Consider the following 14,343-nt stretch of genomic DNA (forward strand, 5'->3'; position numbering starts at 1 on the left):
GCTCGCTGGACTTATTCTCTTTGAACTAGAAGGAGAGAGAGTGAAGAGGCAGATGCCCTTCCCGGGTGGCTGTGATGACCGGCAGCCTCAGAGCCACACCCACTTCTCTCCAGATTACATAAAATGAATGAACAGGTTGGATGGTGGAGTTACTTTGCAAACTTCTCTTTCCTGCCGTCTTCCCTGAACACAGGAGCGAGGGAGTCAATCTCATGGTGTGCCTGAGCGCGATGGCGAGGAACACCGACATGCGCTGGCGCTTACCCTTGGTTTGCCTCCTCTGGGAGGTGGCCATGATCGTCCTTTTTGGGATTTTCGTGCGCTTCAACCCGGAGGCGAACGTGGCTGGCTGGGAGGAGGAAAAACAGCAGAAGAACATCTCTGATATTCAGAATGAATTCTACTTCAGGTACCCCTGTGAGTATAATTATACCAGGCAACAAGCCAGCCTTGGGTTTCTTTGCCACACTTTTTCTGTTGCACTTTGCAGAGTTCTGAATGGCAGAAAAGCCACAAGGCTGCTCAGAGCTCCTGATTTAATGCCGTAATATACAGTAGCCTAGTCCGCCTGAGTCTAGGCTTACTGGCTTTATATAATCAGCCGTGGACTTCATGACTTTTTGCAGGGAGTTTCTTTGTTTGATTTGGGCTGCACAACTTCCCCTGCGCTGCCTTGGATGGCATCCTGGATCACGACCCAAAACAGAGTGGCTGCAAACCACAAGAAAGGCTTTAATCTGATTTCACTTTGCTCGCCTGTGCACTGAAGCCAGATCAGATATAACGAATAACATGTATTTCCATTCATCTTTAAAATGAATCCTTTTTCTCTTTCCTGCCCTGTTAAAAAGTGGCAGTTTTGAAGGTTTGGGGGATGCCTCCAAGAGTTTGGGAGAAGAAATCTATCACCCTTAGAAGTACTACATTTCCATGTGGAAATGAAAATGTGGATCGTTTCACTTACAGTTTGGATTGTTTCATCTCCTTCAAATATCTAATGCCACTTCCTCCTGTTTTATGTATGCATGCAATATGTATTTCTTCACGATCTGTACAAGATAAGCCTTTGCTTTGAGTTTCTCCCTCGTTTACTGAGTGAAGTTCTGGTTGCCAGCCCTTAAAGTCCTGATCTGAAAAATCCCTTCGGTGCTTAGGTAGGGTTAGTCTGGAGAGAATAATAGAAAAGTGAATCAAGATATTCATATCACAACTGAAATCCAGCTTTTCTCAAAGGAATTTCCACACGGGACTCTTAATTGATGATTTAAGTTTTTTTTTAATTTTGGGGGGTTATTAATAAAAATGTAAAATCAATGCGTGAATAGTGTGGCACCTGGGCACCATACATTCAAATACAAATGAAACTGCTCAAATGAAATATAACTATGACATTCAATCAACTGATGCATTTCCAATAACAAAACACATTTATATTAGGTTGCAGTTTATCATTATTCAATTTATTCCCCATTTTCCCCATTACTGCTTTCATTGTAGGAAATAAAAATGTATACATTAATATTCCCCTTATTTCTATCACTTATTCTAGCTTTTAATTATGTCACTCTTTATTAAGAAACTTTTTCTTTCTTTCCTGTCTAACTTCTAATCATGTCATCTGCCTCAAATAAAAAATGGGGAGGGGGGAGAATAGAGGGAGATAGAGAGGGAAAAGCAACTCAAAACAACAACCGAAAGAAAAGGAATCATCCACACCATCGCTTGCCCACTTTGTACCTTAATTGCTGTGTTTTAAAAGAAAGAGAGGAAAAAGGAAAGGAGCATCAAAACAACAATAAACAATAAAATCATCTACCCATTGTCTTTTGCTCACTTAATACTTTAATTGCTATGCTTTTCTTTTTTTTTACTTGCCTCCCAAATTCCTCTCTTATATCTCTGTATTTGTCTGTTTCTGGGATGAAGTCCACATATGTTAAAGTTGCTGAGGTTGAGAAACGCTGAAATGGGGAAAGGAAGGCTTAACAAAAAGCCTCTTTTTTAAAGAGAGAATCTTTTGATCTCTCTGTACTCTTCAAAACTACATGAAAATTACATGCCTTTATTAAGATTCCAGGCAATCCTTGTATGAACCTTGTCCAGGTGTCTCAATGTTCTAGCATTACAATTTGATTTTTTTTAAATTTAAGTTGGTCCTTTGGCCCTTTTCCTGCTGCGAAGCTGGAATGCTCTTTGCTTTTCTATTTCCAACACAAAGCTATATAGGTTATCCCCACTGTCCCTCCCTATCAGTGGTGGGTTTCAAAAATTGTTCGAACCTACTCTGGGGTGTGGCCTCCTTTGTGGGAATGGCTTGCCACCCATGTGACCGGATATGAAGATGCTGACGACACTTGTCAGAACCACCTTAAATTACCTCACACACAGCACTGGCATGCATAAGAATATGATGTATGCTTGTTTTTTAAAAGGCATCTTTGGTTTGCGTTAAAACAACTTCAACACATGCAATGTTCTGATTGCACCGCAAACGCAGTAGTCCTCCTTACCTTTCACAGAGGCCCTGAGTTTTATAAATATGAGCATGATAGTGTAGAATAATCATATCCAAGGACCAGTGGTGGGTTTCAAAAAAATTTGGAACCTCTTCTGTAGGTGTGGCCTGCTTTCCGGGTCCACTGGTGGAACCTCTTCTAACCGGTTCGGTAGATTTGACGAACCGGTTCTACCAAATAGGTGCGAACTGGTAGGAACCCACCTCTGCTCCCTATCATATCAATGGAGATTCTCCATCATCCAGGTCATGATTGTCCCAAAAGTGCTTTTTCAAATCGCAACTGGAATTCCTTGGGGGGGGGGTTTCCTCCCCTTGAAAACATTTCACTTCTCACCCAAGAAGCTTCTACTGAAGTTCTGAGGTCTCAAAATAGGTAGAGGGAGCCAGTATTCTGTAATGGTCAAGGCACCAATCTGGAAACTGGGAGACTGAGACTCTAGCCTCTCAGTTGAGTTTTGCCCCATTTTGCGACCTTTTCTTTGCCACAGTTGTTAAACACTGCAGTCATTAAGCGAATCTGGCTCCCCCATTGATATCCTTATCAGAAGGTCGCAAAAGGAGATCCCATAACCCCGGGACAATGTGACAATCATAAGTGCGTCCCAAGTGCCCAAATTTTGTTCACATGACCGCGCGGGGGGGATGCCGCAATGGTCATAAGTGTGAAAATCAGTCACAAGACCAAACCATATGAAGAACGGCTGCAGGATTTCAGTTTGGCTAGTCTAGAAAAAAGAAGAATTAGGTGTGACATGATAGCGGTGGTCCAGTATTTGAGGGGGGAAATTATTCACACAAAGAAGAGGGGGGAAATTATTCTCCCAAGCACCAGAAGGCAGGACAAGGAAATGGATGGGAACTAATCAAAGAGAGAAGCAGCCTGGAATTGAGGAGAAACTTCCTAACAGTGAGGACAGTTAGCCAGTGGAACAGCTTGCCACCAGAAATCGTGGTTGCTCCATCACTGGAGATTTTTAAGAAGAGACTGGACAGTCACCTGTGTGAAATGGTATAGGTTCTCCTGCTTGAGCAGCGGGCTGGACTAGAAGACCTCCAAGGTCCCTTCCAGCTCTCTTCTGAGATTCTCAGTTCTGAGAACTGAAGAACCTTCTTGGATGAGAAGCAAAATGTTTTCCAGGGGGGAAAACCCCAAGGAAGTCCAGTTTCCTTTTGGAGAAGCACTATTTTGCTTCTATGACCTCTCTTTTGAGCCAGTGCCACACCTTCGACTTCCCTCCAAAGAATGGGTGACGAAGTTTAAACAATTTTAAACACCTTAAGAATGTCCTTGATAGTATCAGAAAAAAAGCTTAAAATTCTCCCGATTCAGCTAAGCGTGGCCTACGCTGTGTCACATTCATGGACTGTGGATAAGATGAAAGATAACATCATGGGGACAGGGCAGGAGGCGGGGAATCAGATTCCCAAGTCATGCTTATGCTAGGCTTTTGTGCATGTGGGAAAAGGCCCTGAATCTGGAGGAATAGAATAGAATAGAGTAGAATAGAATAGAATAGAATAACAGAGCTGGAAGGGACCTTGGAGGTCTTCTAGTCCAACCCCATGCTTAGGCAGGAAACCCTACACCACTTCAGACAAATGGTTATCCAATCTCTCTTCTTTCAGAGAGCAGCAATGGGGCTTCAGTCTGAATCTTTTTCTTTTTTCATGAATCTACATATAAAAACCAACTGAAATGAATAAATGAATTAAGAAGATGTATTTACTGTGACAAATCAGAGGACACAGAATGCTGTGCAAGCTTTGGAGTTCAGTAGGATGCTCTGTCAGGAAGGAAGGGAGGGAGGGAGGACTGTCTACCCAAATAGGTCAATCTTCTTTTTCTACCTATGGTAGATAGGTAACTGGTAGGTAGGAAGGTAAGATAGGTAGGTAGGAAGGTAAGATAGGTAGGTAGGAAGGCAGGACTACTTATCCAAATAAATCATTCTTCCTCTTCTACCTATGGTAGGTAGGTGGTAAGTAGAAAGGTAAGATGGTTGGTAGGTAAGTAGGTAGGTAGGTAGGTAGGTAGGTAGGAAGGAAGGAAGGAAGGAAGGAAGGAAGGAAAAAGGAAGGAAGGTTAAATACCCAATGATTCACTCAAATTTGCTGTATCCTTAATCCAAACAAATGTCTCTGATACACCCAAATGAGAAAAAGAAAGCAAGATTTTAAGACGTTGGATAACCATTTGTCTGAAGTGGTGTAAGGTTACATGCCTAGGCAAGGGGTTCGACTAGAAGACCTCCAAGATCCCTTCCAACTCTGTTATTCTATTCTATTCCATTCCATTCTATTGCCTCCCATCCGCCTATGGGATGTTTCCTCTATTTTTCTATGTGAATCTAAGGAAGCTTGAAAAATTCGTTCAAATTTCCCTTGCTAATACAAACTTCCTGACTTGGTGAAACATGCTACAGCTGCTCCTCTAATTTTGGGGGGACATTTCTTCATTCTGCAACCTTCCTGGTGTCCACGCTTCGCAATCTGAAGAAATACAACGGGAGGAATGAAAAATGTCCTTCCTGATAACATCGAAAGGAAGGAAGTGGAGCCAGGAAAGTTGCAGAGTGCTGGAGGGATGATCGTACAATGAAATTTTAAAAAAAATGTTCGCACTCATTCTTTGGCCATTTCATAACTAAGGTATAGTAAGCTGCAGAAATGCATTGCTCTTCTATGAATATATGTGTATATATATATATATATATATATATATATATATATATATATATATATATATATATATATATATATATATATATATATATATATATATATATATATATCTGTGAACAGTTAAAAAAATAAATAAAGCCAGAACAGAACAAACTGAGGACACAGAACTAAATCTATCCTGTTATTTTTGTGAAATCTGTTGCAAATGGTGGGTTTTTTTAACCTCCTGCAGTGAAAATACTTCTCAAAACTACTAGTGGGGAATGGGGCAATGCATGTAGTTTTCTGGTTTCATGAATAGGTGGGGGAAAAGGTAGATTCCTAAGCCAGTGAGGGAAGAAACACAACACCCACCTTCAATTTACTGCCTTGCCTTCGGCATCTCCTGGACCACCAATAATTGCCAATTTTCATTTTACAGCATCAGAGCAGATTCCTATCTTGAGGATATGATGAGCAGCAAAGTTGGTGAAAGATCTACGAAGTTGTTTGTTCTGGAGACAAAATATCTCTCTACCCCACTGCCTGGGGTATAGGATGAATGTTGCTATTTATCATACAGATAGAGAAAATTCCAGTAGTTCACTATTAGATGCTGAAGATCTTGACCAAAAAAAATGTTGGCAATAGCATTTTTTTCTCATTAGAAATTAGGCCAATATTGATTGGGTTCACACAATAAATGTACTCCCGGTTACCAAAATCACACTTTTTGTGGGATGCCACAATGCATTAAACCATAAACTAATCAAAGGGGCTGAATTCACACAACCTGCTAAGCCGCAAAAGTAATAAGTAAGTTTGACATTAACTTGGTTTTATTATTTTGTGTGAATGATTCTGCTAGAGAACTATACTTGGCCTGGTCAAACCTATTGTGAGAACAGAACGCCTACCTTCTTCCTCAATGACAGACTAGACTAAATGATACAATGAGGATCTTAAGGGGTTGCATAAAATCTACTCCTACTTGCTGGCTCCCCGTCTTGAGCCACATTGCACCAACAGCCCTACGAAGACAGGAAACCTTAGTATTTGTATTTATTAGTTTGTCAAACATGTACAAGATAGCAGGTATAAATATAAACATGGACATGAACAAAAGAAATGAATACAAATAGATGGGGACAGTAGAACAGGGATGGTAGGCACGCTGGTGCACTTATGCACACGCCCTTTATGGACCTCTTAGGAATGTGGTGAGGTCCACAGTAGACAGTTTAAAGTTGAAGCTGTGAGTGTTAGAGGATGTGACAACAGAGTCAGGTAGACCATTCCAGGCATTGACCACTCTGCTGCTGAAGTTGTATTTTCTGCAATTGAGTTTGGAGCGGTTTACCTTGAGTTTGTATCGATTGTTTGCCCGCGTATTATTGAGGTTGAAGCTGAAGAAGTCGTTGACAGATAAGACATTGTAGCAGACAATTTTGTGCACTTTTCTTAGATCATACCACAGGCGGCACAGTTCCAGATTGACCAAGCCCAAAATTTCAAGTCTGGTGGCATAGGGAATTCTATTGTGAGCAGAGGAGTGGAGGACTCTTCTTGCGAAGTACCTCTGAACCCGCTCAATTGTGTTAATGTCTGATATACAATGTGGATTCCAGGCAGATGAGCTGTATTTGAGAATTGGTCTGGTAAAGGTTTTGTAAACCGTAGTACAATATTACCAGAGAAGAAGCTTCGCAAGAGTAGGTTGACAACTCTTAATGCCTTTTTTGCAATGCTGTTACAGTGGGCTCTGGGGCTTAGATCCTTTGAGATGAGTCCTCCTAGGTCCTTAGTGAAGGAGTACCACAAAATTATGAGAAACCCACTTCTTCCTGTGCACGTTGATCTTCCTCATCTATCAATTGGCAGGCTTAAATCCAGGAAGCCCTCTCTGGCACTTACTCAACAGCTGTCCAACAACGTTGACGTCAACACACAGTGGAAAGCCAAATGGGCTGCTGAATGCCCAGATACAGGCAGTTTCAGAGATGACCCTACACAAAAGGTGCCAGGTTTCGATCTTCCTTGCCAGCATTGGTCAACTCTGAACAGGATCCGTACCCAACATGGTGTCTGCCAGGTCTCATTATTTAAGTGGGGTCTTGTCTCTACACTTCATTGTGACTGTGATGCTCCCTGATAAAATACCCACTACATTGTGTTCGAATGTCCATCAATAGCTTACACTGACCTAATGTCAGATTTTTTTTCAACATAGACCACCCTCTCCTTGAATGGCTGGGTGGAATGGACATTAACATGTGAACCACTGTAAGTCCATGTATTTGCCATATGCTAAATAAATAAATCTTCCTAAATTCAAGGCAACTTATTTGATGTCAGCCTCTGTTTTGCTGCTTGCTTTTTGGCTGCCATTGAAACGGGGAGGGAGGGCATGGTATTTGGGTGGGGGAAATGATCTGTGCAGGAGGACTGTTAATTGGGAGTTGTTCTCAACGTTCGTTTGCGCATGTGGAAGGAGGGGAGTTTCCCGCCAAGGCCAACTGTCCAGCATTCCAACTTGATGATGTTTGAAGATGTTTCCCACCTGACAGTTGTGGTGATATATGATTGGACTATGGACTGGGGTACCAAGGGGTGGGGTATGAATCATGTATTGATATCTATTGCTTTTGCACTCTTTTACTCAGATCCAGCTTTGCTTCGCTTCTCATCGGTTATAATCAGTAAAAGTACACTTAATTCTGAAACATGGAGTTGAGTGGCTTCTTTCTTGGTTATTAAGTGAAGGGCCACTGATAATAGATGTTCTTCACAGCACTCCTGTGTGGTGTATTGAATGAAAGAAAGAAAAATGAAAGATAGTTTGAAGATCAACCAATAAATGGACATTAACTGGACTCAGATCTCCTACGTGCAACTAGTGTTACCCTTTGACTGGAATCCTCACCTGTCAAAAGTTGACTCTGCAACTTATTCTAGTCATCATGTCTACCAGCATTGCCTATTAATTCAGAATAAATTGTGGTTTTCGGGAATAAGAGAAAAGAATTCACTTTGCACTCAAGCAGTGTTTTTCAGGTTTTAAGGAACTTTGTCCATACTACTTTATCTCCTACAGTATGCTTGAAGTCTTCTTTATAGAACATCTGCATTGTAGGCAGCACTGTGATGGATCCTAAGGAAGATGCTTATTGTATGTAATGTTCTGGCACAAGCTGCTGATTGTAGACCAGAGTTTCTCAACCTCTTTAAGATGTGTGGATTTCAACTCCCACAGTTCTCCAGTTGGCTGGAGAATTCTGGGAGTTGAAGTCCAGACATCTTCAAATTGCCAAGGTGGAGAAACACTGTTGTAGAGCATAAGTAAGGAACATTCATGGGTAAACTGGTAGCCAGCATTGAGCGAGGTGCTTGGTAAGCATGCAGGTAAGTGTGGAATGAGAGCGAAAGTCCACGTAACGAAGCCTCTTTCTTTATTGCAGCTTTCCAAGATGTCCATGTGATGATTTTTGTGGGCTTTGGCTTCCTCATGACTTTTCTTCAACGCTACGGCTTTGGAGCTGTTGGCTTCAATTTTCTCCTCGCTGCCTTTGGGATCCAGTGGGCTCTTCTGATGCAGGGCTGGCTCCACACCTTTGAGCATGGAAAGATACTCATTGGAGTAGAAAGGTAAGTTGGCCTGCATGGACAGGGAAAGAAAGAATTTCTGGGTAGCAGAACACAAGACGGGCATGAAACGATAACGAAGATAGATTACATTTGTGGCTGAGGAATGCAAAGATGTGCACTGGGAGAGAGATAAGATGGAATCTCTTATCATTTATGGAGCCCAAAATAAATATCCACGACATCCAAAAACAGCATCTGAAACACTCCATTTGTTTTGAGGCACACTTGGAATTTGGACCAAAGGCACAGGTGGAATTTGCAGTGAATATTCTGAGTGCATTGACAAAATGGCTGCTATGGTACCACTTAGACTTATAGGTTCCACCACAAAACCGCGTTCGACTAAAGCGCGCTCGACGAAACCGCGTAGCTGACGTCATCACAGCGCGACGAAAAAAGCACGCTGTGAACGTTAAAGCTAAAATTAAACCCTAAACCTAAACCTAACCCCGCTAAACCTAACCCTAAACCTAACCCTAAACCTAACCCTTAACCTAACCCTAAACCTAACCCTAAACCTAACGCTTAACCTAACGCTAACCCTAAACCTAACCCTTAACCTAACGCTAACCCTAACCCTAACCCTTAACCTAACCCTAACCCTAACCCTAACCCTAACCCTAACCCTAACCCTAACCCTAACCCTAACCCTAACCCTAACCCTAACCCTAACCCTTACCTTAACTTGAATCGGCTGGCTTTCAAAGCGCTTTTTAAAGGGCCCTTTTTTCTCCGCGGTCGCTGTTGTCGCGCTGCTGATGATGTCAGCGACGCGGTTTAATCGGGCGCGCTTTAGTGGAGCGCGGTTTTGTCGTGCCACGGACTTATATACTGCTTTTCTCTAAGCAGTTTACGCAGTCAGCCTCGTGGCCCCACCAATCTGGGTCCTCACTTTTCCCACCTTGGAAGGACGAAAGGCTGAATCAAACTTGAGCCTGCTGAAATTTGAACTGCCAAATTGCAGGCAGCCGGCAGTCAGCAAAAGTAGCCCGCAGTACTGCACTCTAACCACTGCGCCACCAAGGCTCTTACCTTATTAATAATGAGCTAGACTTTCAGGATGTTCTCTAGAGCAAGGGTCTCCATTGGCAACTTTACAACTTGTGGACTTCAACTCCCAGAATTCCTCAGCCAGAATGCACCAAGGTTGGAGGCCCCTGCTCCAGAGGACATCCTAGAAGATCTTGTGAATCCAGAGATGTCTCCTGCCAACGGATAAGATACTGGAGGCTGATGTTCTACTTTACAGCATGCAAAATTGCTGTTTGCAGTTTTTTTAAAAATAGAAGATGGTCAATGGGACGAAAAAAGTGATGGGCACTAAGGGATGGTACCTGAAGGGATGTTGGGGCCTGAAAGCTCATGCTGCCCTAGACCAAGCTAAGACCATTATTGTAAATTTTGCAGATTGGATGATGGAAAAAGTCTATCAGGTCAAAGCTTCTGGGTGGCCCTCTTTGACAAATTGGAAGAGTGCTGTTAGATTCCTTGTCAATCATCTCAAAGCTACACAAATCAAGTTCTTCAATCCTCATTGCTCTGATCTGACCCTTTCCCAATTTGCCTGAATACTTTCTGGCAAAAAAGGGGGGAAAAAAGAAAAGAATTGTGAGCTTCTAAGATTTAGAAATCCACCTTCTCTTGATGAGGCCTCATTGGATGACCTAAAAGCCTAGGTTAGGGACAGATCATCATGGATAAAATCTACCTATGGCAATGGTACTTATATCCCTCTTTATGGTGCTTTACAGCTCTCTCTAAGTGGTTTACAAAGTCAGCCTCTTGCCCCCAACAATCTGGGTCCTCATTTTACCCACCTTGGAAGGATGGAAGGCTGAGTCAACCGTGAGCCAGTCAAGATTGAACTGCGTGTGCTGGGCAGAGTTAGCTTGCAATAGCAATAGCACTTAGCCTTTACCACTTCATAGTGCTTTACATAATAATAGAGCTTACATTTGTATACTGCTTCATAGTGCTTTACATAGCAATAGCAATAGCACTTAAGACTTATATATTGCTTTACAGTGCTATACAGCCCTCTCTAAGCAGTTTTATGGGGTTAGCCTATTGCCCCCAACAATCTGGGTCCTCATTTTACCTACCTTGGAAGGATGGAAAGCTGAGTCAACCTTGAGCCTGGTGAGATTTGAACTGCCAAATTGCAGGCAGCCGGCAGGCAGCAGAAGTAGCCTGCAGTGCTGCACTCTAACCACTGTGCAACCACGGCTCTTAATGTCATCCTCTATATCATCCCCAAGGGTCAACCACGACTTCAAGGGCGCATCATGAAACTCCAGGTGTCATTTTTGTAGCCATGTCTCACTGCTGGCTCATGTGATCAACTGCAATTCCAAGATGCTCGTTGTTGTGTTGCCTCAGTAGCCTTCTCTCTGACTTCCCCGTCTCTTCCTTCTCCTCTCAGCCTGATTAATGCAGATTTCTGCGTGGGTTCTGTTTGTATCGCCTTTGGTGCCATTTTGGGCAAAGTCAGCCCCGTCCAGCTGCTCATTATGACACTGTTTCAAGTGACCCTCTTCTCCGTCAATGAATATATCCTGCTTGACCTGCTCCATGTAAGGCTCTTCACCTTGGTTTCAAACATTCAGAGATGCTTCCCTGTCTTAATTTCTGTTTTGTGTGTGTGTGTGTGTGACAAAGTTGCCTTGTGTATTTGGTCATTGCTTGCCATTCCTGAATAACTCTGTGCAGACACAAGACAGTGGTTTAAGCCAAGGGTTGGCAACTTTAAACACTCAAAGAGCCACAAAGGTCCTAACTGGAAGCTCCCCATTCAATTCTGGAACGGAAGTCCGGTTCCTCCACCATAGAGCTTCCTCCTAGCACAGCATCCTTTTTCTCTATCTGTCCTAACTGAAAGCCCTATCAATTGTGGAGGTGACTGGAGACAGGGAGCTGCAGCAGAGGGATGAAAGAGCCACATGCAGCTCCAGAGCTGTGGGTTGCTAACCCCTGGTTTAAGCTTAAGGGTATGTCTTACTGGGGTGGAATGTAATCTGGATTCCTAGGAGGAAGGGGCAACATTCCAGAGAGCAAAGAGGTAATGAAGCTTGGACAGTTTGGTCAGAAGGAAGAGGCTTAAAACAGCTCCTCCCTAGTGATTCTCACTTATAGGTCTAGTGGAACAATGAAGAACAATAAAGGAAACTACTTGGAAGTAACTCCAGCTATTGTTCTTGGTTCTTGGGACTTGACAGAAACTCCCTTCAGCTCTAAGCTTTGCAGGGCTGGGTGTAAGAGACATTTCTTTAAGAAAATATCCTGATACCAGACTATTCTTGGAACAAGACATGGGTGGAGCCAATCCTCCCGCCCCATAGAGATCATCTTCTAGCTCATCATAACACACTGACAGGAGGAAGAGGCTCAGAAATTCGAATTTTGGCATGCTTTGCATTTGATGCACGCAGTCACTTGACAATCTTTTGGAATGGATTCGTGACATAGTTTTTCTAAGGGATAAAACTTTGACAGAGGTTTTGTGCCCTTCGAGGTATAGTCTTACAATTGAGAAAGAAAATCCTAACACCACCCATGAAATATGTTCCAAAAGTAGATGACACCATGGTCTAAAGGGAAAAAGAAATTAATAATATTTAAGGGGCAAAATAGGTGCCTTCAATTCCTGCAGGACTGCTCCCTGTTTTCTAAATAACCTCCAACCCCAATTTAAATATTAGCCTGTCTGCTCATGGTCCCCAGTGACTGCAAAAATGGAACCTAAGTGTCAATGTGACTTACTACTGGTAGTTACATTTTTATACCCTTGCTGTAACACATCTTTCCCCAAGTAAGTGCTCTCTAGAATTCATTGCTTAACAATTCCCAGAATTTCCCACCAGCATAATTTAGAAAGCAGGGTGGAATTTTGCAGTCCAAATGCCTGCAGAGGTCTCCAGATTGGGGAGATTAATTTAGGAACATTTGCTCAACCCCCCCCCCCTCTGCTAAACCTCCTAGGTGTCGAATGAAAAACTCACAACTAGACATGCACCAGAAAAGTATTTGCTAAGATTTTCTTCAGCTTTAAGAAGGGTGACAAAAAGAGACAGGACTTTCTTGGTAATGGCTCCTCTACTAAGAGAAGCTTGCTTGGTTCCCACCATGTTACTTTATCAATTACCTTGGATGAAGACCGCTCTTTAAGGCTTCTAAAACATTGAGAACAGAGGTTGTATTTAGCAGGTTCTGGCCAGTTCTGGAGAACCGGTAACAGAAATTTTGAGTAGCTCGGAGAACCGGTAAATACCACCAGTGACTGGCCCCACCCCTATCTATTTTCTGCCTGCCGAGTCCCAGCTGATCTGGAGGGAATGTGGATTTTGCAGTAACTTTCCTCTGGAGTGGAGAGGGAATAGAGATTTTGCAGTATCCTTCCCCTGCTGTGCCCACCAAACAACCCCCACCAAGCCACACCCACAGAATTGGAAGTAAACATTTTTGAATCCCACCACTGATCAAAAGCTGTTGTTTTATTTGCTACACTTCCCATTTCATTCTGCCAGTTCTTTTTGATGTTGCGTACATTCTATTTTTGAGGGAACAGATGGAGCTGTTGTGTTCTTTCACTTGGATTTGTTATGACTGTATTATTCTTATATTTTATTATCACCAGATAATAAGTTACGGTATCTTGCTTAATGCCCAGAGCAGTGGTGAGTTTCAAAAATTGTTCGAACCTACTCTGTGGGTGTGACCTCCTTTGTGGGAGTGGCTTGCCACCCATGTGACCGGATGGGAGTGACCTGCCTCCCATGTGACCGGATATGAAATTATGAATTAGTACTTAGGTCGGTCCAAGTAGCTTATTCAGAAACTCTGGCATTAAAGCATACAAGTCTTAAAGCTGTCAAGTTACAAGATCCTAACCCTTTAGGAAAAAAAAAAACTAGGGGTCTTCAAACCTGACAACTTTAAGACTTGTGGACTTCAGCTCCCAGAGTTCCTCCTCCAGTAACGTTGGCTCAGGAACTCTGGCATAGAAGCATGCAAGTCTTAAAGCTGCCAAGTTACAAGATCCTTGCACCCCTAACCCTTTAGCAGTGGTGGGTTTCAAAAAATTTTGGAACCTCTTCTGTAGGTGTGGCCTGCTTTCCGGGTCTACTGGTGGAACTTCTTCTAACCGGTTCGGTAGATTTGATGAACCGGTTCTACCGAATAGGTGCAAACTGGTAGGAACCCACCTCTGGCCCAGAGGTAATAACACGTTCCTGGTCAAAGTAGCACTTTATGGGAGACTATTATATTACAGTCCCCGCTCGTACCCACTAGGTAAGTGAGATGAGAGTCAAATTAGGGAGGGAGCAAAGCCCATCGTTGGCTTCTTATCCACAAGATGCAGGAGACAACTCTTGTGGCTTTGGAATGTGGTTGCACAAGTAGTGCACACTTTGATTGAATGTACATAAAAGCCCCTGAGAAGAACAGATTAACAATCAGATAAGGGGGATTGAATGAGATTGTAGCTTGAGGGTCTGAATGGAAAAGCAGACTTAAAATAA

At 42.8% G+C, this 14,343-nt stretch overlaps 1 protein-coding gene across 1 annotated transcript in view; it reads left to right on the top strand.

Annotated features, from left to right (window-relative positions):
* The first annotated feature begins 212 nt into the window (after positions 1-212).
* Positions 213-14,343, top strand: part of LOC116519306 (ammonium transporter Rh type C-like) — a 28,516-nt gene continuing 14,385 nt past the window's right edge. Inside the window, 3 exon segments of the mRNA XM_032233144.1 lie at positions 213-417; positions 8,638-8,824; positions 11,247-11,397. Coding sequence (XP_032089035.1) covers positions 213-417; positions 8,638-8,824; positions 11,247-11,397 — 543 coding nt within the window.

This window comes from Thamnophis elegans, chromosome 16 (genome assembly GCF_009769535.1).
Source record: "Thamnophis elegans isolate rThaEle1 chromosome 16, rThaEle1.pri, whole genome shotgun sequence".
NCBI classification, from domain to species: Eukaryota; Metazoa; Chordata; class Lepidosauria; order Squamata; family Colubridae; genus Thamnophis; species Thamnophis elegans.